Below are 24,063 nucleotides of genomic sequence, written 5' to 3' on the forward strand. Positions count from 1 at the left end.
GCCTCTGCATGTTGCACCAGTGCGCCTGCATTTAGCTGCTCTGTCTCTCATATCCTCTCTCTAAGTCTGGGAGCGAGCAGAGTTTACACTCACACACACAGGCCCTGTCCCCGCTCTCTCACTTAGCGCAGTTGTTTCAGGATCAGTGTGGAAGTGGAGCAGCCGATGGTTTGTACCGTGTCTGAGTCTCCCTCCACACTCCTGCTGACCTCACTTTACACTTAAACAACTCTAATCGCTGGTTACTAGCACCTGAACAGTACTGAAGTTTACTTTGTGTTTCTGTTGATTCGCTCCGGAGTTCGTGACACACATGTTCACACACACAATAGAGGAAACTATGGAATATTAACCTAATACAATACAAAGCTAAAGCTCATGTAAACCTTAAACAACCCATCCTGTTTACTGAGCTGGTAACATATATCTTTGGCCAGATGTTAAATATTTATTCAAGAGCAATTTTTGTTAACAGAGCCAGCGAGTCCATTTTAATTTATTGTTGTGGTTGTGTGTTGTTTTATTTATCAAGAATATTTTATTATTCTTAATTAAAATTTCAGACAATATTCTTAAGAATTATATTCATTGCTCTTTAAAAGGGTGTACTTGACCATACTAGGGTTGGGCGATATGCTAGAATGTCTCAGTTATATTTAATTGTGGACATGACAATATCAGTGCCAATAAACAATTTGTCTAAATATCAGATTTGAGATCTAGTTAAAAAATAAACTCTCCTTTTATTTGAATTGTCTGTGTCCAGGCGAGTACACAGACTGACGCCATGCGTGTGCCTGTGTCCCGTCGACGTCAAATGAAGAACAAGTCGGTTCTGTGTCGACCCTTCACCATGGACCAAGAGAGCATGTGCCAGCTGCCCATTGAATCAGAAGGTAACTAGAAAAGCATGTTGTCATGTTCTGGTAGTTAAGTTCACAGAACATCTGCTCAGCAGTTTTGGTAAAACGTGCTGAGCTTCACATTGTGTAGTAGCATCCCAACACTAACATGTGCCACAGGACCTATTTTGAGTGGCTTCAGAAAGTATTTAGACCCCTTCACCTTTTGTATACATTTACCAGATGAAATTGCAAATACATTTTTTTAAAACGTGTATTAGAAAGGGAAAAAAGCCCTGACATCTCATATACACAAGTATTCATACTCTTAACTAAGCATGTTATAAGAGCCCCTTTAGCCACAATGACCGCTCAGATTCTTCTTCAAAGGTCCACAATATATACTAACTGTTTAATCACGTGTCCACGTAGACAACCGACTGCATCATGACTTACCTAATCATGGACCTTAGTCTCTACAAGCATCGCAAACCTGGATTTGGGCAGTTTATCCTGAGCTGCCATCTTCAGGTCTCTACATATGCTCTGCTGGGCGATAGTTTGGGCCTTGCCACTCATGGACAGTCAGACCGGTCTAGAAGCCACTGTCTTGGCTGGGCGCTTTATGTCATTCACATGCTGGAGGGGGAACCTTAACTCCAGTCTCAGGGCCATGGTCAGTCCAGTCCAGGTTTTCTTCAAGGACCTCTCTTTGTTTGACTGCATTCATCCCTCAGAAAGCAAAAAGTGATGGAGTCTGACTAATTCTTGAAGCCACTGTACACCAGGTCACTTTACTGTACATAGTGCAAGATTTCCAACCTATTTGAAATCTGTCTTCATAGAGAAATGTGGAAAGTTTTATACAATTTTCTACTTCACATCACATGATGTGTTGAAAATCGCTCATGATCTCTTAATAGTCATTAATTAATGGCTTTCATTGCTTTTACTTTGAAGCTGTTATTATGTTTTGATGTTGTCTAATAATAAAAATCACATGATCAACTTTGAATTATAAAGTAAAAATTTAGTTAGGAAACCAAAATCAACTATTAACTAAATGCAGTGTGGAATATAATATTGAGTTACCTGAACTGAGGTAATATTTGATATCTTGGGGTTATAATTAATCTTCTATTTAGCATAGAATAATGCAGAATAATTGTCAGGAGTTATAGACCAGTCAATGTTATGCCACACTGTAGGCATGGACAATAATAAGAAACGACTGTAGCCACGCTCCTCCAGGCAGAGGAAGGTGTGTCTTGTTATAAGGCAAGGCTGGTTTATTTTGTGTAGTACCTTTCAACAACAACAACACAACACAAAGTGCTTGTTAAAGGCATGAAGAGAATATGAAAGACATATTCTTAGGATTTATGTGTGGGCTGTTGTTTGTGACAACCCAATGCAGCAACATTTTTATGGAGGTTTTTTCACATCTTTATTCCAGAGCGTGGTCTTTCAACTTGAGAGCAGGACATTGATTTCATGTTTACATTATATAAAGAGCTCACTCAAATATACCCTACTTGCGCTCCAACTTCAGCTCCTCTCCTCGTGCTTACGCTGATTCTCTCCTTAAGTCTTTGTCTGTCTTCTACATTTTTGAGTTTTGTTTTTATAGATGTGTTCCCATAAGTTTTGAGTGAGAGGATTACAAAATCTGAATGTGGAATATATAAGTCCTGCTCTTGAACTGAAAGACCACTCTTGGATAAAGATTAGAAAATATCCCATGCAATTCTATTCATCAATGTTATTTTGTTTGGTTCAGTTTTTGGGTTGTTCACAATTAGCTGTTTCAATAATTGCACCAGCTCTGCTAGATAGCTCCTTGCAACCATCCACTGACGCATCCACATCTCCAGCACCGTCACCTAAACCTCAGGGAGATACTCAACCATGTAATGGCGTGCCGGCACGCCTAACCGGACGACATTTCCTGGACATGCGAGAGAGTGTCTCTGACTGCAAGGTCTGCACACGACCCAAGAGGAAGAGGGTGGAGGAAGAAGAGGAGCAGAGGAAAAAGCCAAAGTTGGAGAAGCCAGAGATGAGAACTGAAGAAGAGGTGCATGATGAGAAGGATGGGGAGAGAAAAGAGGAGAAATCTGAGGTGAAGGAATGTGAGCAGAAGAGTGGGACAGTGGGAAGGCAAACATCATACTATTGTAAGACATGCTCAGGAGAGCCCAGCCTTTGCCCTGTGCCCTGTTTTGAACTCTACCACACCAGACTGATCTACAAAACAGCCCCTGAACTGGAAACACAAGGTGAGTCTTCTGATAAAAACATCAAACATCAATTATGCTCTAAAATGTAGTGTTTTGAATTTAATCACTAGCTGTTCTCAGACATGAGACACGGACAATGTCTGGACTTTCTCCAGAATTTACCTTTCACACATGAAAAACACAGCAGGAGATTCTCCGCTCAGACACATTCACAACAACACAGAAATTAATGTTGCTATGGACATCACAAGTCTATAGCACGTTGCCACCGGCGTCTGCCCTTATCACTGTGTTCTCACATCCAATCATGGCCCGGAGAAACTCAACAGAAAGTCCAGATGCTCTCATTCAGACATTTGTGTTCTCACATACAGCCCCTCCGGAGTTCAGTGCATGTCTGAAAGCAGTTGTTTGAATTGTGATAACTACAACTATGTTTATATTACAATAACCATTACCTACTATGTGTTTTTTTAAAGTAAATTTAACTGATTTCTTAAGAGGGTCGAGTGTCACCCGAGTTTTTCTCTCCACAGCCTCCTGACTTGGAGACACAAGAGGTCACCTTCTACTCTTCCAGTGGACAAAGATTAACAAGCTACAGGGTTGATTGATCATGTTCAGACCTTCACTACATTTGTTACCTCGACTTTCTTTTTTAAGATTGTTTAAGTTCAACCCCAAATTAACTGACAGCAAAGGCAGAATACATCTGTTACATGAATTTACATTTGCAAACTGGTAGTGCAGTGACATTTTGCACTAAAATAAGTGTTTCTATGTTTTTTAACAAACAAATCATAGCAGTATTTCTGATTCATTTTGCAGACGAAATGCAGGGTGTTCATATTGTGTGGGGGATATTGCAAGTGGTGTATAAGTAATTAACTGGAGGCTTCACTGAGTAGACTGAAATGCTGTACTTACTCAGGTGTTTCAGTGACCTACAGAGCATACTGTAATATGTAAGGAAAAACAGGTTTTACCTCATTGATTAAATGTGTCAAAAATGTGTTTGAAATATCTCCTGCCCACTGTGTTCAGGTGTTTCACTACATAACATCTCCTGTCATGTAGTCATAAAGTCTGGAATCCATCAGCAACTATGCTGCTGCTGCTGAGATAAATGTGGCTGCATAAGTTAAGGACCAGAGTCATAGCAGCTCTAACAAGGTGAGGCAAAGCAATATTATTATTATTATCATTATTATTAGTATTAGTACTACTACTCCTCCAGGGTAATATTGTTGTGCCAATACAGTGGTATTTGATGGAAGTTCCATGGCAAAAGAAACTAAACAGCAGAACAAAATTCATATTTATGGCAATGTTAGATTATTAACATTGCTCAGTTTAATTGATTGTATCAAGCTGACATGGCAAAATGTAGAAAAGTAATTTGGAACCAATCTCATAAATGATGTCTCGAGGAATAACATCTGTACAGTTGTTGCACTAATGGCCTGTTTCTTTTGTGATGGAAGTCCAAGCTGTCATTCAGTATTGCTGCCATAATGACTTGATGAATAAGGAGAAAGATGTGCAGTTGTGTGTGGTTTAATAAACTTTACATGAATCTGGTTTAGGATCAAAATTCGTGGCCTCGTGTCTCACTAAAATCTGAATGTTTTTTGTGACCGCAGAGAACAGCTTTCATTTTGATGTTTAGTCAACTGACATGTCCTGTTGCACTTCAAGTTTAATGTAAATGTTGAGTGTGAAAATTGAAGGTTAAATTCCATGCTGCACCTCAATGAACCAAGACTGACCTCTGTTTATCCGTCTGCCGTCATAGTTGAACATGAGCTGTATCACAAATTTCATGTTTACATATGACCTTTCCTTTTTTATCAACCTACTCTCTGTTGTATTTTTCTTTACCACAAGTGCATGTTTCTTCTTTTCTTTTCTCAGATATGGTTAAAGTGACATGGGCCAGATCGTTATTGCTATTGTTTGTGTATTATGTTGTCTGCACCTGAAAAAGGCTGTTGTGCAAAAAAAGATGTAAATAAATTAAATTTGAGAAAAAAATATATATGGGACAAATTATTTCTCACGTTTTACTTAATTTATCACATTTTACTTACAAATGGTCTCCATCATATTGATGATAAATGTGCACAGTGATGTGTTACCACATACAGTGAGAATAGACTCAGTAGATGGTAATGACTGTAAGATATACTCTGTAAGTAAAAGGAATAATTTCCGATGCAAAACACTCACATGCACCCACACATCAAGCATTCATGAGTCTCTGCTGTGTTGCATTTCTCAAAACTGTCCATGATCAGGCAGAACGGTGAGACTAGTGATGGAGAAGCAACTCGTTCTGAAACATTGAAGCAGTTCATCAACAAAACCTGGGGAATAAACTTTAATTTCTTTGCCTGCGCCTTGGTAACAACAGCATCTTATTCAAAAAATATACATTTAAATTGACCTATCCATGTCTGTGAGGATTTGATTTTATCCACTGGACGCTTAGATATTCAGCAGCAGATGCTGACATCAGTTTGATACTGGTGACGCAAAGAAATTGTTGTAATGTAAAAGAAACATGAAAATAAAGTTGAGTACTGATGATTACGGGTGCACAGCTACTTCCTTTATGAATATGTGCATAAATACAACTAGAGCTGGTTGATAAAGTTTCTTCTCAATCAACGTCAGAAGTCTGGTGGATGATGATGTTGAGGTTTGTTTCCTTAATAAAACCTCAACAAATCAACACGTTTCATACATCAGTAGTTAGTAGAAATATCATAACGTTTTATTATCATTTTGTGAAAAACATTAACATCACCATTGGATCGGTAAGGTAGCATTTATTTGACAAATATCTGGTAATTGTTTTGATTTGTATCATAACTTTTACAGCATAGCAGTTATAAGTATAATATGCAGATATTTAAAACAAATACAAAAGATAAAATATTTAGCAGGAACTAGAAACAATTGAATGCATTTTCTTAATAAGAATTAAAAGTAGCACCCTTGTTCTCAGCTTGAAAGTCAACTTTTTTGTATTTTTAAAAATGATGGCTTCAATCAAAGCCTAAATAACTCATGATGATCTTCTCCTGTCCTCCCCCCTCCAGCTCAGTCCTCTCCCTCAGTGAGCACCTCAGCCAGAGAGGAGAAGGTGAAGGTGATAATGGTACCAGTCCCAGTTCCGGTCTTCATTCCAGTGCCTATGAATATGTACTCCCAGTACACACCTGTACCGATGGCAATGCCCATGCCTGTATGTAACCCTAACCCTTTACATTACATTGACCTCATATTGAATCTTTACCGCAGCAAATGAAATGCAGAGTCTTGCTTCCAGGTGCCAGTACCCATGGTGGTACCACCACAGAACAAGGAGATGAAAGATGCAGCTGTCCAATCAGATCCTTTGGATTTGAAGAAGGAAAAACACGGTGATCAGCCAGTTTCCACTGCAGGTGTTTGTTTTTTTTTTTACATATTTGAGTTCGATGGTGTTTTAGATGTTTTTGTCAAATTGACAGAGCTCGGAGGAAAACGTCAAAAACACCTCAGGTTCACCTTGTGTGTGTTTTATCTCTGTGTATCTGACCAGACCAGAGGAGTTCCAGTGCAGACGTGGAGTCACAAGTGGTCGATCCCACAATCCGTGAAAATGAGGACACTCCAAAAGCCGTTCAAGCCGATCTGCCTTTGACTGTAAGTTCCGAAAGGAGTACAGGGTCTAGTGAACCCCAGGTTGAAGTCCAGCCAGAGAGCACGACAACAAGTGAGCCACCGACCACCAATGAGTCACCGACCACCAGTGCCGAGCATCAACCTCCCTCCTCTCCAATGATGGACTTGGAGACGGACTTCCCTTCTGGTGAGATACCTTGTTAAATGATTCCCCAAACGTAGTTGCTAACTTGAAAGCTTTAATAAATGTAGTTGGAAATAACAGCACCTAAGAAATATTTCAACTTTTAAAAGGGAGAAACATTCTCAGCCCCTGTCACTCAGGTGTTGTGTTTGTGTTTCTGCAGTGTCAGTTGGTCAGAAGTCGACTGCTCCACAGCGAGGAGTGAAGAGACCCAGAGAAGGTTTCTCTGGCAGGAAACGGGTATGTCTCTCCACATAATTCAACAGTGTCTGGGTAATGTCTGATTCATTTAATAAGCATTTGATATTGACCCTGATTTTTAGGCAGAACTTCTCTTGCTGGCTGCTCTGTGATTCTCTAGTGGACACCTTTTTTTGTGATCTGCTGCATTTAAGTGCTATAGGAACTGGAGACTGCTGGCAGGAACCTCTTTAACAAATCATATCAGCTGGTCTTCAGATGTTATGACAGTCTTTATGTGTATTAAGATGACCAAAAGTTTTACAAATACACTCAATGTTTCCCCCCAAAAAAGTTCATTATTCACCGTCAACCCTTCAGTCATTTCAACTGTTTTCTGTCCAGCTTTCATTGCATAGTTTTGTTTATCTAGGGACGAAGACGGACTGTTTTGGACCGCAGTGTATTGGAACCTCCTGCCGCCTCCAAACTGAACCACCTGTATGGGGTTAAAGCCTGGAAGTGCTGGGTCCAGCAGCGCAACAAACAGCCACAACAGTGTAAGACTCAGTTCTCTTTACTGTTTTAGTTTCTGTGTTCTTTATCTCTTTATTGTCATTAGTGAGTCCTCCTCAAACAGTTCTACATTATACTGTCACTTTTTATTGTTTGTGTGCAGAGATTTTTATAAACAGTTAAATTAGAAAACTTTGTGATCATTCTACCTGGTTTATCTGCTCTGAAGGTTTCATAAACTTGATATAACTTTCGTATTTAATATGAACTGAATGTCTTTTATATATATATATATATATATATATATATATATATATATATATATATATAATATATATGTACGAATGTATTTGTTTTGCATACATGTTGGCTACAGAGGTCTGTTAATCAATTGAATCAATATTCAGAAGTTCAAGTTCACAACTTTTAAAAATAAAAGTACTATTTTGGCAACAAAATTTACATTGTGCTTTTACTTAAATGCCAAACAGGAAACAATTGAATGAATGTTTACGTTCTCTCCACCTGTAGCCCCGCTAGTGGACATTAAAGAAGACATCCTTCAATGTGACTCTGCTGAGCTGAGCTTTGCTCTGTCTCGCTTCATCAGAGAAGTGAAACGGCCCAATGGAGAGACCTACAGCCCAGACAGCATCTTCTACCTCTGTTTGGGGATACAGCAGGTCAACACACACACAAACGTGTCACCGGTTTCTAACGAGATTCTTTCACTGTGTTTCTCACTTTTTGACTCTTTATGTTTTGCCTCCTCTCTGAACAGTATCTGTTCATGAAGGGCCGCATAGAGAACATCTTCACTGACGAGCTCTACAGTCATTTTGCCACTGAGATCACCGGGATGCTGCAATTCTGGAAGCCTAAACTACTACCTAGTGGTATGATCATGATACAGAGTCACACCCAATTATTATCGACACTATTTGTGGTTGGCTTTTTTCTCTTAAATAGCAATTCAATATATTTACCAATCGCAATTACCCCTATGTACACACATTTTCAGAAGTAGAGGTTGAATTCCTGCACTTGTTTCAGACCATGTGCATCTTTAAAGGTTCATTAATCAATAAATAGACAGTGGGTTGATTGAATACATGTTATATAATAGGCGTGGGGGAAGTCAGAAGCTGAAGAGCCAGATATTTTCCTCAGCGTTTCCCCTGCTTCCTCTTTCCTCCTACAGGTGGTGTTGTTTCCTCCCGTGTTGAAGAGTCCTACCTGTGGGAGTGTAAGCAGCTGGGTGCTTACTCACCCATAGTGCTGCTCAACACGCTGCTCTTCTTCTGCACCAAAACCTTCCACTTAACTACTCTGGCTCAGCACCAAAGTCTGTCCTTTGTCAACTTCACTCGACGCTCCAAACCCTGCAGCCGAACCGGAAAAGTCCACTACCTCCAGTTCCAGAGGAGCGGCTCTGCCACGCCCAGCCGGGAAGACACAGGTAGCCTGTGTACAATGAAACGTCTCCACCCTGTTTCTGAATATAACAGTCATTATTATTTCAAATACTGACTCGCTGAGTTTTGGTTTGTCCTGTTGTTTCTAGAGCGCCACAGAAGAAGGCAGACAGAGAATGAGGGAAGCGTGGAAATGCTGGGAAATTTCACCAACCCTCTCCACTGTCCTGTCAGACTCTACGAGTTCTACCTCTCTAGATGGTGAGACACAGATTACTGCAGATAACTCACACTCCCTGGTTTACTCCCCGGTTAAGAAAAATGAACATGTTCTCTGTCCTCTTGCTCATGAACAGCCCAGAGTCAGTGAAGAAGAGATCCGATGTGTTTTACCTCCAGCCTGAACAGATTGTCCACACACACAGGTCAGAGTCAAAGAAACCAAGTGATGTGTGATTTTTCTTTAAAGGGTGTAACTGGACTTTATTTAAAAATCTTTGAAAAACAAGTGAGAGACATTGACAACATGAGAACATGTTTGTATTTGTCTCACATTTGTTCATTAGGTGGAAGGTGAAAGATTTATACTTGTATCAATCATTGTGCCTCCTCACCACATAAACCTTTGCAGAAGATGAACATGACATACTGATAATAAAACTATAGAAATGTAAACAGTTAATGTTCACTTTCTCTTCTCCCTTTACTGACCTCAACAGTTCGCACTGGTACACTTGTCAGCCGTTAGAGGGAGCCACTCTACAGAGCATGCTCACACGCATCTTGGCCGTCAGGGAGGTGAACCAGGCGCAGGGAGCAGCCCAGCATCAGCCCTCCGCCCCCACTGCTGACAGCAGCTTCCAGTGAGATTAAACCTGCCTGCCTCCACATGAGCTTACACCCATCGGTCATTTCAGACTGAGGCTGACAGGTCTGTCAAACGGTGGGGTTCATGAACGGACCCTCCAGCTTTGAAAGAAAGAACAGACAGAGATATGATAAAAAAGAGACTCTTTCATAAAGAGAATTTTTAAGAACTGAGATAAGTGTATTTAGTTACCTCAGTGGCCATCTCCTCCTCATATACATGAGCTTACACACTGATGTCGTCAGTGATACTGTTGAACATGGAAAATGGAAAGTTAATGAGTCCATTGTTATTGCAGCACTCATCACATGTGGTGGGAATTCATTTACTACCTGTAATGGTCAAGGCCAAACCTGTCAGATGTTCCGGTTATCATCAGACCAGTGAAAAGAGTCAGAGCTGCTGTAAACAAGGAGAGGGCTCTTTTACTGTCGTCATGGTCCCTCTGTACTGGTTCAAGTTGTGACCAGAGCTTTTTAGGCTGGAACTACAATTTTGAGGATTGATGTGAAGAAAAAAAAATCAAAGCCTAAAAGAAAGACATGTTGAGCAGGTTGGATTTTTCAGTCGTGTGTAGCTACACACAACTTCACGTCACTGGTTTAGGTGAAGCACATCCGACAGAGATTCTGACAAATTAAAGATTCAATATGTAACTAAATCTGCATCATATTCATCTCATTAGAGGTGGAGGACATCTGGCATTTGAATAAAAGCCCAAATGTAATATGTTGTTAAATCAATATATATACCAGTGTAACCCTTTTTGTAATGACACTCACAGTGCCTCTCAATTTTTGTTCTTTCATTTTTAACAAGTTATCACTTTTTATTTTGTTCCTCTTTTATATTCTTCATCCTTTGTGGCCTTATTTCTCGTCTCCTGTCTTTCACTTTCAATGTTGATATGAGTTTGTCCCCCTTTTTTTCCTCCAGGGTTTCCTCAGATCGACTTATTCCCTCCAGCAGTGGTGTATGTACGTCTTCTTTCATTCCCTTTATGTCTCTGTCTTCCTAACAGTGCCATCGTTTCCTCTCTCTCTTTGTTTGGCTTTTTTCCAATTTGTGTCTGTTCTTAAATCCTGGGATTTGAAAAAAACAGCACACAACTTAACGCAATTGCAAACTCCTTTCTTAACCCAAAAGCCTGAGGTTTCCCGTAATATAACTTGGTCTGTATGATTTATGGTGTAGTATGATTCTCATTGACTATATATATAATGTCAAGAAAGCATTATGACAACGTGCCTATCAGTTGTTTTTAATCAACCCTGTAAACCTAAGAGAAATCGGTATAGTCTGAATTGGTTGACACAGTTCTCACTTCATACACATAACCTTGTGTAAGTTAAATGCACATTTATTCTTTGCCATTTCATAGATTTGTGGATTGTATATTGGATTAAAAATCATTAAATCTCAAGAAAAATGTACGATTTCCCCCCAAAATAACCATTTGTTCTTTTTTTGTGATGATAAATACTCCTTTGTTGTTTTTGTATGTTTTGTCATGGAGGCCAATGTGCCTTTAGTTTTGCCTCATGTTCATATTTGATATATAATCCCTGTTACAGTGTAAAGGAGATAACAGCACTACACCTCACTCCAGGGCTCCAAGCTAACAGTTCTGACTGATGGTGGGCCATCGGCTGGATTCAGACACAACATACACACTGTCGCTGCTGCTCTCTGAAACGCTCTCAGTAGATTGTTCAGGAAGACAGTGGGTCGTTTTATTGTCATGCACAAAAGGCTGAGTCTCCATTAAGTATTACATTTCATCTTATTCCTTCTTTTACTCAGTTGCAAGGTGGAGGATTTCTGTTGAAGGCATGGGGGAAGTGAAATGTGATATTGAAAGGGTCATTGAACTTTGTGCATTTTTGGAACATTGATTTATAAAATGTGTGAAGTTTGAATTTGTGTGTGTGTGTGTTTGTTTTAGATTGATGTGGTCATGGCTCATTTTCAATTGTCTTTTCTCATTGATTGTGGAACTAATATAAAGCCAATGGCTTCAAGTGGTTGCAGAGGATCATACCTGTAGCCAGAGTCCATATAGATTGTAAATAGATATTTTAGGAGCTAAACACTACTAATTATAATATACTACCTGCTAATCCCACATACTTCTGTCTTTGGTCTGTATGTGGAATATGTGGGATGTATATCTTGCGAACCTTGTATATTGTCAGGTCAAGGGAAGTGCAGTGTCAAATTTGCAATGTAGATACATGATGCGTTTAATATTGATAAAAGTTTAATAAACAGGTGACCAGCGCTCTGTAGCAGTCAGTGGGGGCGGGGCAGTCTGCCTTCGGTCTGTGGACCGAGTTGGACGTGTCTTCTACGTCCTCAGATAAACTTACAGCAGTGGTCGGTAAGTGGCCACAATGGCAATAAAATCTAACCCTTGTCTGTCTTCTTACCCACTATAGCTGTCAAACAGAACTTTAAAAGAAAACAGCACAGTGCAGAAACTGTAAAAACATTCAGTTAAACTAAAACACTTTTCAACATTATCATGTTCTTTAATAACAGTTTTCTGTGATAATGAGTGTTGATTTAACTTTTCAAAACAGTGCACTTTCTAAAATCAGCTGAATAGGAAAACTTTAATTTAAGTGTAGAAGTTCTTTTAAGATTTCACTGCTGACTTTTAGAAGTGAAACAGGATCAGGATGTTGGACATTATCAGATTTGCTGCCTGTTCTGTCAGATAACATCCTCTGATGTGAGGGAGCGAAAATTCACATAACAGGCCTCCATCAGTGATTTGAATAAAAAGATATGTGATATTGTCATCATATGCATATCTTTATATGATAAGAATGGAGACCACACCTTGGGGTTATCTGGGCTCTCAGACCAGTTTCCTCTAACTATTTTCACCCTGTGACTAAATGAGTCAAATAACAATTAAATTTGAATGATTGAGAGATAAATAATTCACCCGCCTGTAATTTTAAGTTAATTCTGTAACTTTACCAAGTGGATAAAAAGTAGAAACAGTTATCCACAAACACACAAGCAGTTTTTTTTCTTTCAAAAAAATAATTTATTTAATTCTGCTTGCAGAATAGATGTTTCATTCAGCAAAAAATGCCCTGAACGGACCAATGTGACATTCTCTTTCATCAAACACATTCTAAACCTGGAACTGGATAAAGAACAAACAGGGTGATCACCCACACTACTGCACAACACCACCACCGAGTGGACAAAGCAGTCAGTCTGTAATGAGTGGACTGAGCTGTTATATATAAACTCAAACTGCTACAGGACATGGTGGATTTTAACATAAGACAAGTACTGGAACTTCCTGAGACTTGTGTATAAGAGAGAGGGAACGTTAGCCATTTTAATTTCAACAATATGTCCAAAGTTGTTTTTTCCACTTGTTTGCTGACTCATGCCAGACGTTTCAAGGTTGCCAACGCTACTCAGAGGGGTGTGACATTTGGGTGATACACGTTAAACAAAGACGAAACTAAAGTTGAAAACATTCATATCCAGAACAGGATGGAAGAAACACAAACATGAATGAAACGGCAAGAGTATGAACATTTATAAACCAAAACCAGTTATAAACTAATTTCTTTGCACTCCCATTAAGGCTGGACAATATTTCAATGTTATCATTTCAAAACTTTCAGTGGAGCTAACTGTTTAATCTTTGTCTCCCAGCCCTTAACTCTTGCATAGTAAATAACAGGTCATGGCTGTTGTTTAGGCCAATTCCTCTTCGCCTTCTTCCTCAAACTCGCCCTCTTCCTCAGCAGTGGCGTCCTGGTACTGCTGGTACTCGGACACCAAGTCGTTCATGTTGCTCTCAGCCTCTGTGAACTCCATCTCGTCCATGCCTTCGCCCGTGTACCTGAAACAATGGACGTTAAGTCAATACTTATTGATGGGCATCATGTTAGTGTATGAATTCTGGGTAAGAACAGACCAGCACAAGAACACAAACTTCTCCCCATTGTCTTGACATCAGTCTTATTTCACTCACCAGTGGAGGAAGGCCTTGCGGCGGAACATAGCAGTGAACTGCTCTGAGATGCGTTTGAACAGTTCCTGAATGGCTGTGCTGTTGCCAATGAAAGTGGAGGCCATCTTGAGGCCGCGGGGAGGGACGTCGCAGACGGCCGTCTTGACGTTGTTGGGGATCCACTCCACGAAGTAGCTGCTGTTCTTGTTTTGCACGTTCAACATCTGCTCGTCCACCTCCTTCATAGACATGCGACCCCGAAAGATGGCGGCGACAGTAAGGTAGCGCCCGTGGCGTGGGTCGCAAGCAGCCATCATGTTTTTGGCATCAAACATCTGCTGGGTGAGTTCAGGAACTGTCAGTGCCCTAGAAGAAGACAGATCATTCTCAAGTAAGATTCAAAATATAGTAAAATACCAACTGCTGGTCAGATACGGACTCCTGCCTCTCTACCTGTACTGCTGGCTGCCCCGACTGGTCAGGGGGGCAAAGCCTGGTATGAAGAAGTGCAGCCTGGGGAAGGGCACCATGTTGACAGCCAGTTTCCTCAGATCAGCATTGAGCTGGCCAGGAAAGCGCAGACAGGTGGTCACCCCGCTCATGGTGGCTGAGACAAGGTGGTTGAGGTCACCATAGGTGGGTGTAGTGAGTTTCAGTGTACGGAAGCAGATGTCATACAGGGCCTCATTATCAATGCAGAAGGTCTCGTCTGTGTTCTCCACCAGCTGGTGGACAGACAAGGTGGCATTGTAGGGCTCCACCACGGTGTCTGAAACCTGGAGAGAGGGAGTGAAGGGAAAGAGGAGACAAAGGGAGGAAGCAGGAACACCATTAGAGCATAGAGGAAACAGGTAGAGCAGCATCTGATAACATTTGAATGAGTGAGGTGTACCTTGGGCGAAGGCACCACGCTGAAAGTGTTCATGATGCGGTCCGGATACTCCTCTCGGATTTTGCTGATGAGCAGCGTGCCCATGCCAGAGCCAGTGCCTCCACCCAGGGAGTGTGTGAGCTGGAAGCCCTGGAGGCAGTCACAGCTCTCTGCCTCCTTCCTCACCACATCCAGGACAGAGTCAACCAGCTCAGCTCCTTCAGTGTAGTGGCCTTTAGCCCAGTTATTACCTGCCCCACTCTGGCCTGTGGTACATGCAAATACAGGCTTGTATCACAGCTGTACAGTCAAAACCTTCATTTTCAGTTTTACAGATAAATTTAAAATCTCACCACAGACAAAGTTGTCTGGTCTAAAGATCTCGCCAAAAGGACCCGACCTCACAGAGTCCATCGTTCCTGGCTCCAAGTCCACCAGCACTGCACGAGGGACATACTTCCCACCTGGTGGTGACGGGCACAAGATTATGAATATGACAGATAGTTTACACAAACAATGGGTAAAGTAAAGATCGCTCCCTTTTTTTCAATCACTACTATTGGAGTCAATACTTTAATACACAGTATGTTTTCAACTCTGTCCCTTTCTATTGATTTAAAGTCACTATCCACGTGAAATGATAACTTCAAGTCTCAACTTAATAGGATTTAAGTATAATTTAATGTTTTAAAATGTGGATGACAAGACAAGGCAGCAAAGCACAGAGTGACAAACTAAATCGAACTGTGGCTGGAGAACCGTTGGAAAAGTGGCGCGAACCTGTCGCCTCGTTGTAGTAGACGTTGATTCGCTCCAGGAGAAGGTCGCCGTCTCCATGGTACGTCCCGGACGGGTCGATGCAGTGTTCGTCGCTTATCACTTCCCAGAACTGGACAGATGAGAACAAACGTCAAGGGTTAAATTAGCCGGCTAGCTAACATGACCTGTCCTTGCGAGTCGAACTTCACGCGGGCTATCATTAGCTTGATCGCCAGGTAACCTAGTTCAGCAGCCAGTCCAGATTTTTACATTCGCGCTCTTTTACACTTTAAAATCTTTTTTCGTTTTCAAACCTTGGCTCCGATCTGGTTTCCACACTGGCCGGCCTGCAGGTGCACGATCTCCCTCATTGTGGTCGAAGTTAAAAACTTGCGGACTGACGGACTGGTTCTTCTCGGTTGTACTGACTCCAAGTGACGGACTGACCGCGGCAAGCAGGAGCGCTGACAACTGACAGCGGGCGATCAACGCGATTGGAGCAAGGTACTGTCGATCAAAAACAATCCGGGAACGTGATTGGTCGATGAAACTTAGTGTGGAGTTCTGATTGGATGGCGCCCTGGGAGAGCTCAGTTGTCTTGGTAACACAAAGTAGATCGCAAACACATCGTTCGAGGCAGAAACGCTCCCAACGGTCCACTTTCTCTCGTGCACGCGCGTGTGCACAGTTTAAGTTACGATTGAAACCCAGCAACTAAAAAATCTAACTTATCTTCATAAATCCCGGAGGACATAAGTCATGACAGAAGAAAAAGAAGAGACTGAGAATGAACAATAAGGACAACTAGAAAATCTCTCCTGTCGAGACATTTTGGATGGGTGCCTTTTGGATGTCCTTTGAGAGGAAGGACAGAGACCCTGAGAGAGAAAGACATGTATAAAAGCTGCATTTTGACAACACGATCCAGGTTGGCAACAGAGGGACTGTACACATTTCAGAGAGAGAGAAAAACCATGTTGTAAGGTCTTATCACTATTTGGGGGGTTTATTTTGAAAATCCCGCCTCCTTCCGGTTTTCTTTTAAGGTCAGTGAACTATCTCTAGGGTTTTATTTTGAAAAAACAGGCTCTGTACAGGTTTCCTGGTAACATCCTATGACTATGGGGGGGGGCTTATTTTCAAAATAAAGGCTCATCACATGTTTCTTGGTAACATTCTATTACAATGGGGGGGGGGACTTATTTTCAAAATAAAGGCTCATTACATGTTTCTTGGTAACATTCTGTTACAAGGGGGGGGGGCGGGCTTATTTTCAAAATAAAGGCTCATCACATGTTTCTTGGTAACATTCTATTACAATGGGGGGGGGACTTATTTTCAAAATAAACTTAGCTTACTTTGAAATCAGTACATTTAAAGAGGAGCTTCTTCCTCTGTGTGTCTATGGGGTTGCTATGGATACTCACTGATTTGATTAGGAACACCTGTCTCCCCCTGTTCTTAGAGAGACGTGAAGCTGCAGAGCACCCCTCAAACAAATGCTTCTAACTCAAAAAGTATAAGTCCTATCTGAGAAATAAACACATCGTGAGAATCCCAAGACTTTGGCCGACGTACACATATGTGTTTTTTATTGGTTAGCGTTAAGAAATGAGACCGGGAGAGAGACATTTATTTTCCCTCCAAAATCTTCTCTTCAACTTTACATTGGATCCAATGGGGAACAGAGAATTCTGTGCTCTAGCGCCAGTCTCCAAACAAATGCTGGTAACTCAAAAAGTATAAGTCCTATCTGAGAAATGAAAACACCGTGAGAATCCCAAGACTTCCCCGAACGTACAGGACGTGGAGACTTTTTATTGGTGAGAGTTCAGAAATGAGACTGTGGGAGCAAGTTAGACATTTTTTTCAGTTTTTCTCCTTTCTGACTTTTTTTTCAAAAATGAACATGACAGTCAATGGAGAGGTGAGACCAGAAAACTTTTCTCGATAAATTGATCCAACCTAAACTACAGCACAGAGAGATGTCAGAGTTTTCACATGTTTTTACACGCACAAAGAAGTAGTAGATCAGGCCCTAGGTGTTCATTGTTACTTGGGAGATATTGTGGGTTGAAAAACGTTTGGTTGAGTTTTGAAATTTAGGTGTTACTGTGTTCTTTTATCTAAAAATCTTTTTCCCTCCCTTTCAGATGGTGGTGCCCTGAACGAGGGAGAGGAGACAGAGGACAGCCAGCAGGGAGAGGTGGGCATTCGGCATTTCAATATTTCAGCGGTCAGAAGCAGCTCCGGTGGAGGACAGTAATCCCCCGACGTCTCCGACTATCAATATTAAAGATGAGCCTATTGATGAGGGCTACGACGCTGCTTTACTGCCTCAGAGCTCCATCAGGCAAATCAAAGAGGAGCCGGAGCATCAGGAGGTACGTGTGAGGAAAGGATGTGACAAGTGTGCAGCTTAAATGTTTTCTATTCTCTGCGTCGTATTATTTAATATTGAATTAAAACAACAAACTACTGAAGGTGCTAACAGCTTATACTGAGGAAGGCACCGTGAACGACATAAAGAAAATCACATTTCTTACGTTTAATCATTTCAGGAAGAGCTGAGAATCAGTTCTGTCTACTCTGTAGGAGGAGCAAACACCTTTGTGTGTCCTGCTGGTGAGTTGATAAGTTGTTTTGCTTTTTTCACTGTACATTTTTTACTCTCTTTTGAAATGACAGCAATTGTTTTGGGTTATATTGACCATGTTCAGACCTGGACCCTGTCCTGAGTGGTCTGATCACAACTGCAGTTCTGATCTGATGTGTCTTGAGATCACCTCCTCACACCACACGGAGGAGGAGGAGGGACGCACAAGGCCAAATTCTTTTTACTGTGTGAAAACAAATGTGTCTGGGGCAACACATATGAAGGACAGACTAGTCAGCTGATGTCTCTGAACCCCTTCAGTTTCACTATGAATCAAACATATTTTTCCTCCTCTCAGATACTTTGAAATTACATGCACGTTAAGTTGTATATAGAGCAGGGACCTGAGATCTGATCACAAGTAGTCCCAGGAGGGACATTCAGGATACGTTTTAATTCCAGGTGTGTATCTAAAGCCTGATTGCATATTAAAAACTAGAGTAGCACTCAGATAGCACCTATCTCTACCGAGGCTCAACATCACTAGAACCTGAGAGCCTGATCTGGAGCTGCACCAAATTGTGCACATTCATAAATATTCGTCCCCTGAACATGAACAATTTTTTTTAATCAAGGGCCATGATTTATTCTCTTAAGAAAAAAAGAAGCAGAAAAATGCCCCATCTCCCAATGTTAAAGCCCCATGATCCAGATCTGCCCAAACATTTAATACGTTCTTATCTGAACTATACCACTTTCTTCAACCATGGTGACCTTGATGATAATCTGTCCAGTAGTTTTTATGTATCTTGCTAACAGACAGACAAACTAACTAACACAGACAGAAACATAACCTCCTTGGCTTAAGTAATAACATCTGTCATATAAATTACAATATATAACTTTTTTCTAGTTTGCTCCAACCCTCTGTTCTGCCATCACTCTGTATGTTTTCATCCACTGTGTTTATTCCCTGTGCTTCTCTCTTTGCAGGGAGATCGTTCAGCCCAGGGACATGATCACGATTCCCGCAGATGAAAACACATACATGCACTTCTGTGGCCAGTTCTGTCTGTCTGTCTTTAGACACAAGAAGAAACATAATGACAAGCCTCCTGACAAATGGGCTTAAAAACGACTGGAGAAGAAGCCAGAGAAGCCGCCTGAGAAACCAGTGGAGCGACAGCCTGAGAAACCCTTCTGCAGTGTCTGCAAAGTTACCAGTAGGGTAAGAGGCTTGGAACTTTTACTGTAAGAAAAGATTTGGTCAGTGTGCTTAATAAGCAAAATCAGGTTTTCTTCCAGAAATTCTCTTCCTTATCTTCTTCTCTCTCTTGTGTCCTTATGTTTGACTGGGGTCATCTGCTGCAGATTGAGCATGAGGTCACCCATCAAGGTCGTCTGCACAGGCTCTGTGGTGATGCTTGTTTTGTAACATGGCGCAAGATGCGTCACTTAGCCATGAACTGCTGTGAAGGCTGCGGACTTTACTGTAATAGCAGCTCAGGCTCCTGTCAGACTCTCACAGTGGAAAGATCTCAGCTCAACTTCTGTAGTCCTACTTGCATTGGCACCTACAAACAGGTATGTGTCTGTGAAACATATTTACCCGATTCTCTTGTGTTTGAGACACTTGTCCGGACAAAGCTCCTTACAACCATCCAACATAAGAATTACTCATCTAAATGTTGTTTCTAGTGAGAAGTTTTCTATATTGAATTTAATCAACTAATATAATATTATTTAGTTATGGTAGTCATGGTATATGTATTTATGATATGTATTTCTACAGTGCTGATATAGCTTGTCTTCCTTTTTTGCAGGAGCTCTTCCAACCTCCATTGATGGCAAGAACCATGACCATGTATGTACTTTGGGTTTTTGTTACAGGTTAGACCAGGGGTGGGAACATTCTGCCTCTGCGTGTTGCACCAGTGCGTGTTGCACCAGTGCGCCTGCATTTAGCTGCTCTGTCTCTCATATCCTCTCTTTAAGTCTGGGAGCGAGCAGAGTTTACACTCACACACACAGGCCCTGTCCCCGCGCTCTCACTTAGCGCAGTTGTTTCAGGATCAGTGTGGAAGTGGAGCAGCCGTTGCTTTGTACTGTGTCTGAGTCTCCCTCCACACTCCTGCTGACCTCACTTTACACTTAAACAACTCTAATCACAAGTTACTAGCACCTGAACAGTACTGAAGTTTACTTTGTGTTTGTGTTGATCCACTATTGCTGTCAAACTGAATTTTAAAAGAAAACAGGACAGTGCAGAAACTGTAAAAACATTCACTGTTAAACTAAAACACTTTTCAACACTATCATGTTCTTTAATAACAGTTTTCCGTGATAATGAGTGTTGATTTAACTTTTCAAAACAGTGCACTTTCTAAAATCAACTGAATAGGAAAACTTTAATTAAGTGTAGAAGTTCTTTTAAGATTTCACTGCTGACTTTTAAGGCCTTTTTCTGGACTTGCACAAATAAAATTGAATAGATGAAGTGAAACAGGATCAGGATGTTGGACATTATCAGATTTGCTGCCTGTTCTGTCAGATAACATCCTCTGATGTGAGGGAAGGAAAATTCACATAACAGGCATCCATCAGTGATTTGAATAAAAAGATATGTGATATTGTCATCATATGCATATCTTTATATAGTTTATGATAAGAATGGAGACCACACCTTGGGGTTATCTGGGCTCTCAGACCAGTTTCCTCTAACTATTTTCACCCTGTGACTAAATGAGTCAAATAACAATTAAATTTGAATGATTGAGAGATAAATAATTCACCCGCCTGTAATTTTAAGTTAATTCTGTAACTTTACCAAGTGGATAAAAAGTAGAAACAGTTATCCACAAACACACAAGCAGTTTTTTTTCTTTCAAAAAAATAATTTATTTAATTCTGCTTGCAGAATAGATGTTACATTCAGCAAAAAATGCCCTGAACGGACCAATGTGACATTCTCTTTCATCAAACACATTCTAAACCTGGAACTGGATAAAGAACAAACAGGGTGATCACTCACACTACTGCACAACACCACCACCGAGTGGACAAAGCAGTCAGTCTGTAATGAGTGGACTGAGCTGTTATATATAAACTCAAACTGCTACAGGACATGGTGGATTTTAACATAAGACAAGTACTGGAACTTCCTGAGACTTGTGTATAACAGAGAGGGAACGTTAGCCATTTTAATTTCAACAATATGTCCAAAGTTGTTTTTTCCACTTGTTTGCTGACTCATGCCAGACGTTTCAAGGTTGCCAACGCTACTCAGAGGGGTGTGACATTTGGGTGATACACGTTAAACAAAGACGAAACTAAAGTTGAAAACATTCATATCCAGAACAGGATGGAAGAAACACAAACATGAATGAAATGGCAAGAGTGTGAACAAACCAGTTATAAACTAATTTCTTTGCACTCCCATTAAGGCTGGACAATATTTCAATGTTATCATTTCAAAACTTTCAGTGGAGCTAACTGTTTAATCTTTGTTCCCAGCCCTTAACTCTTGCATAGTAAGAAACAGGTCATGGCTGTTGTTTAGGCCAATTCCTCTTCGCCTTCTTCCTCAAACTCGCCCTCTTCCTCAGCAGTGGCGTCCTGGTACTGCTGGTACTCGGACACCAAGTCGTTCATGTTGCTCTCAGCCTCTGTGAACTCCATCTCGTCCATGCCTTCGCCCGTGTACCTGAAACAATGGACGTTAAGTCAATACTTATTGATGGGCATCATGTTAGTGTATGAATTCTGGGTAAGAACAGACCAGCACAAGAACACAAACTTCTCCCCATTGTCTTGACATCAGTCTTATTTCACTCACCAGTGGAGGAAGGCCTTGCGGCGGAACATAGCAGTGAACTGCTCTGAGATGCGTTTGAACAGCTCCTGAATGGCTGTGCTGTTGCCAATGAAAGTGGAGGCCATCTTGAGGCCGCGGGGAGGGACGTCGCAGACGGCCGTCTTGACGTTGTTGGGGATCCACTCCACGAAGTAGCTGCTGTTCTTGTTTTGCACGTTCAACATCTGCTCGTCCACCTCCTTCATAGACATGCGACCCCGAAAGATGGCGGCGACAGTAAGGTAGCGCCCGTGGCGTGGGTCGCAAGCAGCCATCATGTTTTTGGCATCAAACATCTGCTGGGTGAGTTCAGGAACTGTCAGTGCCCTAGAAGAAGACAGATCATTCTCAAGTAAGATTCAAAATATAGTAAAATACCAACTGCTGGTCAGATACGGACTCCTGCCTCTCTACCTGTACTGCTGGCTGAGCCGACTGGTCAGGGGGGCAAAGCCTGGTATGAAGAAGTGCAGCCTGGGGAAGGGCACCATGTTGACAGCCAGTTTCCTCAGATCAGCATTGAGCTGGCCAGGAAAGCGCAGACAGGTGGTCACCCCGCTCATGGTGGCTGAGACAAGGTGGTTGAGGTCACCATAGGTGGGTGTAGTGAGTTTCAGTGTACGGAAGCAGATGTCATACAGGGCCTCATTATCAATGCAGAAGGTCTCGTCTGTGTTCTCCACCAGCTGGTGGACAGACAAGGTGGCATTGTAGGGCTCCACCACGGTGTCTGAAACCTGGAGAGAGGGAGTGAAGGGAAAGAGGAGACAAAGGGAGGAAGCAGGAACACCATTAGAGCATAGAGGAAACAGGTAGAGCAGCATCTGATAACATTTGAATGAGTGAGGTGTACCTTGGGCGAAGGCACCACGCTGAAAGTGTTCATGATGCGGTCCGGATACTCCTCTCGGATTTTGCTGATGAGCAGCGTGCCCATGCCAGAGCCAGTGCCTCCACCCAGGGAGTGTGTGAGCTGGAAGCCCTGGAGGCAGTCACAGCTCTCTGCCTCCTTCCTCACCACATCCAGGACAGAGTCAACCAGCTCAGCTCCTTCAGTGTAGTGGCCTTTAGCCCAGTTATTACCTGCCCCACTCTGGCCTGTGGTACATGCAAATACAGGCTTGTATCACAGCTGTACAGTCAAAACCTTCATTTTCAGTTTTACAGATAAATTTAAAATCTCACCAAAGACAAAGTTGTCTGGTCTAAAGATCTCGCCAAAAGGACCCGAACTCACAGAGTCCATTGTTCCTGGCTCCAAGTCCACCAGCACTGCACGAGGGACATACTTCCCACCTGGTGGTGACGGGCACAAGATTATGAATATGACAGATAGTTTACACAAACAATGGGTAAAGTAAAGATCGCTCCCTTTTTTTCAATCACTACTATTGGAGTCAATACTTTAATACACAGTATGTTTTCAACTCTGTCCCTTTCTATTGATTTAAAGTCACTATCCACGTGACATGATAACTTCAAGTCTCAACTTAATAGGTTTTAAGTGTAATTTAATGTTTTAAAATGTGGATGACAAGACAAGGCAACAAAGCACAGAGTGACAAACTAAATCGAACTGTGGCTGGAGAACCGTTGGAAAAGTGGCGCGAACCTGTCGCCTCGTTGTAGTAGACGTTGATTCGCTCCAGGAGAAGGTCGCCGTCTCCATGGTACGTCCCGGACGGGTCGATGCAGTGTTCGTCGCTTATCACCTCCCAGAACTGGACAGATGAGTACAAACGTCAGGGCTTACATTAGCCGGCTAGCTAACATGACCTGTCCTTGCGAGTCGAACTTCACGCGGGCTATCATTAGCTTGATCGCCAGGTAACCTAGTTCAGCAGCCAGTCCAGATTTTTACATTCGCGCTCTTTTACACTTTAAAATCTTTTTTCGTTTTCAAACCTTGGCTCCGATCTGGTTTCCACACTGGCCGGCCTGCAGGTGCACGATCTCCCTCATTGTGGTCGAAGTTAAAAACTTGCGGACTGACGGACTGGTTCTTCTCGGTTGTACTGACTCCAAGTGACGGACTGACCGCGGCAAGCAGGAGCGCTGACAACTGACAGCGGGCGATC

At 41.8% G+C, this 24,063-nt stretch overlaps 3 protein-coding genes and 1 long non-coding RNA gene across 11 annotated transcripts in view; 2 read left to right on the forward strand and 2 right to left on the reverse strand.

Moving 5' to 3' along the window:
• LOC109628030 (zinc finger MYM-type protein 4) overlaps nucleotides 1-11,836 on the forward strand; it is a 22,491-nt gene extending 10,655 nt beyond the window's left edge. For all 8 annotated transcript variants that reach the window (XM_069535745.1, XM_020084887.2, XM_020084885.2 and 5 more), the window contains 12 exons: nucleotides 767-896; nucleotides 6,187-6,332; nucleotides 6,417-6,534; nucleotides 6,672-6,941; nucleotides 7,102-7,178; nucleotides 7,552-7,678; nucleotides 8,166-8,317; nucleotides 8,416-8,530; nucleotides 8,836-9,093; nucleotides 9,199-9,310; nucleotides 9,406-9,474; nucleotides 9,769-11,836. In XM_069535745.1, coding sequence (XP_069391846.1) covers nucleotides 767-896; nucleotides 6,187-6,332; nucleotides 6,417-6,534; nucleotides 6,672-6,941; nucleotides 7,102-7,178; nucleotides 7,552-7,678; nucleotides 8,166-8,317; nucleotides 8,416-8,530; nucleotides 8,836-9,093; nucleotides 9,199-9,310; nucleotides 9,406-9,474; nucleotides 9,769-9,916 — 1,722 coding nt within the window. In that variant the 3' untranslated portion in view covers nucleotides 9,917-11,836. The remainder of the gene's footprint in view (nucleotides 1-766; nucleotides 897-6,186; nucleotides 6,333-6,416; nucleotides 6,535-6,671; nucleotides 6,942-7,101; nucleotides 7,179-7,551; nucleotides 7,679-8,165; nucleotides 8,318-8,415; nucleotides 8,531-8,835; nucleotides 9,094-9,198; nucleotides 9,311-9,405; nucleotides 9,475-9,768) is intronic.
• Nucleotides 11,837-12,951: 1,115 nt separating this feature from the next.
• LOC109627871 (tubulin beta-4B chain-like) lies at nucleotides 12,952-16,010 on the reverse strand. The gene is made up of 7 exons (XM_069535758.1): nucleotides 15,850-16,010; nucleotides 15,557-15,665; nucleotides 15,130-15,240; nucleotides 14,798-15,042; nucleotides 14,359-14,681; nucleotides 13,927-14,271; nucleotides 12,952-13,794 (listed from the first exon to the last, which is right to left on the reverse strand). The coding sequence occupies exons 1-7, from the start codon at nucleotides 15,904-15,906 to the stop codon at nucleotides 13,647-13,649; spliced, it is 1,338 nt and encodes a 445-aa protein (XP_069391859.1). The 5' UTR covers nucleotides 15,907-16,010; the 3' UTR covers nucleotides 12,952-13,646.
• A 1,773-nt stretch (nucleotides 16,011-17,783) lies between these two features.
• LOC138412265 (uncharacterized) lies at nucleotides 17,784-19,261 on the forward strand. The gene is made up of 3 exons (XR_011244736.1): nucleotides 17,784-17,920; nucleotides 18,098-18,161; nucleotides 19,126-19,261. It is a non-coding gene; the product is annotated as an uncharacterized lncRNA (long non-coding RNA).
• A 2,286-nt stretch (nucleotides 19,262-21,547) lies between these two features.
• Nucleotides 21,548-24,063, reverse strand: LOC138412263 (tubulin beta-4B chain-like). The gene is made up of 7 exons (XM_069535756.1): nucleotides 23,891-24,063; nucleotides 23,598-23,706; nucleotides 23,171-23,281; nucleotides 22,839-23,083; nucleotides 22,400-22,722; nucleotides 21,968-22,312; nucleotides 21,548-21,835 (listed from the first exon to the last, which is right to left on the reverse strand). The coding sequence occupies exons 1-7, from the start codon at nucleotides 23,945-23,947 to the stop codon at nucleotides 21,688-21,690; spliced, it is 1,338 nt and encodes a 445-aa protein (XP_069391857.1). The 5' UTR covers nucleotides 23,948-24,063; the 3' UTR covers nucleotides 21,548-21,687.

Source organism: Paralichthys olivaceus, chromosome 12, assembly GCF_024713975.1.
Source record: "Paralichthys olivaceus isolate ysfri-2021 chromosome 12, ASM2471397v2, whole genome shotgun sequence".
Taxonomy (NCBI): domain Eukaryota; kingdom Metazoa; phylum Chordata; class Actinopteri; order Pleuronectiformes; family Paralichthyidae; genus Paralichthys; species Paralichthys olivaceus.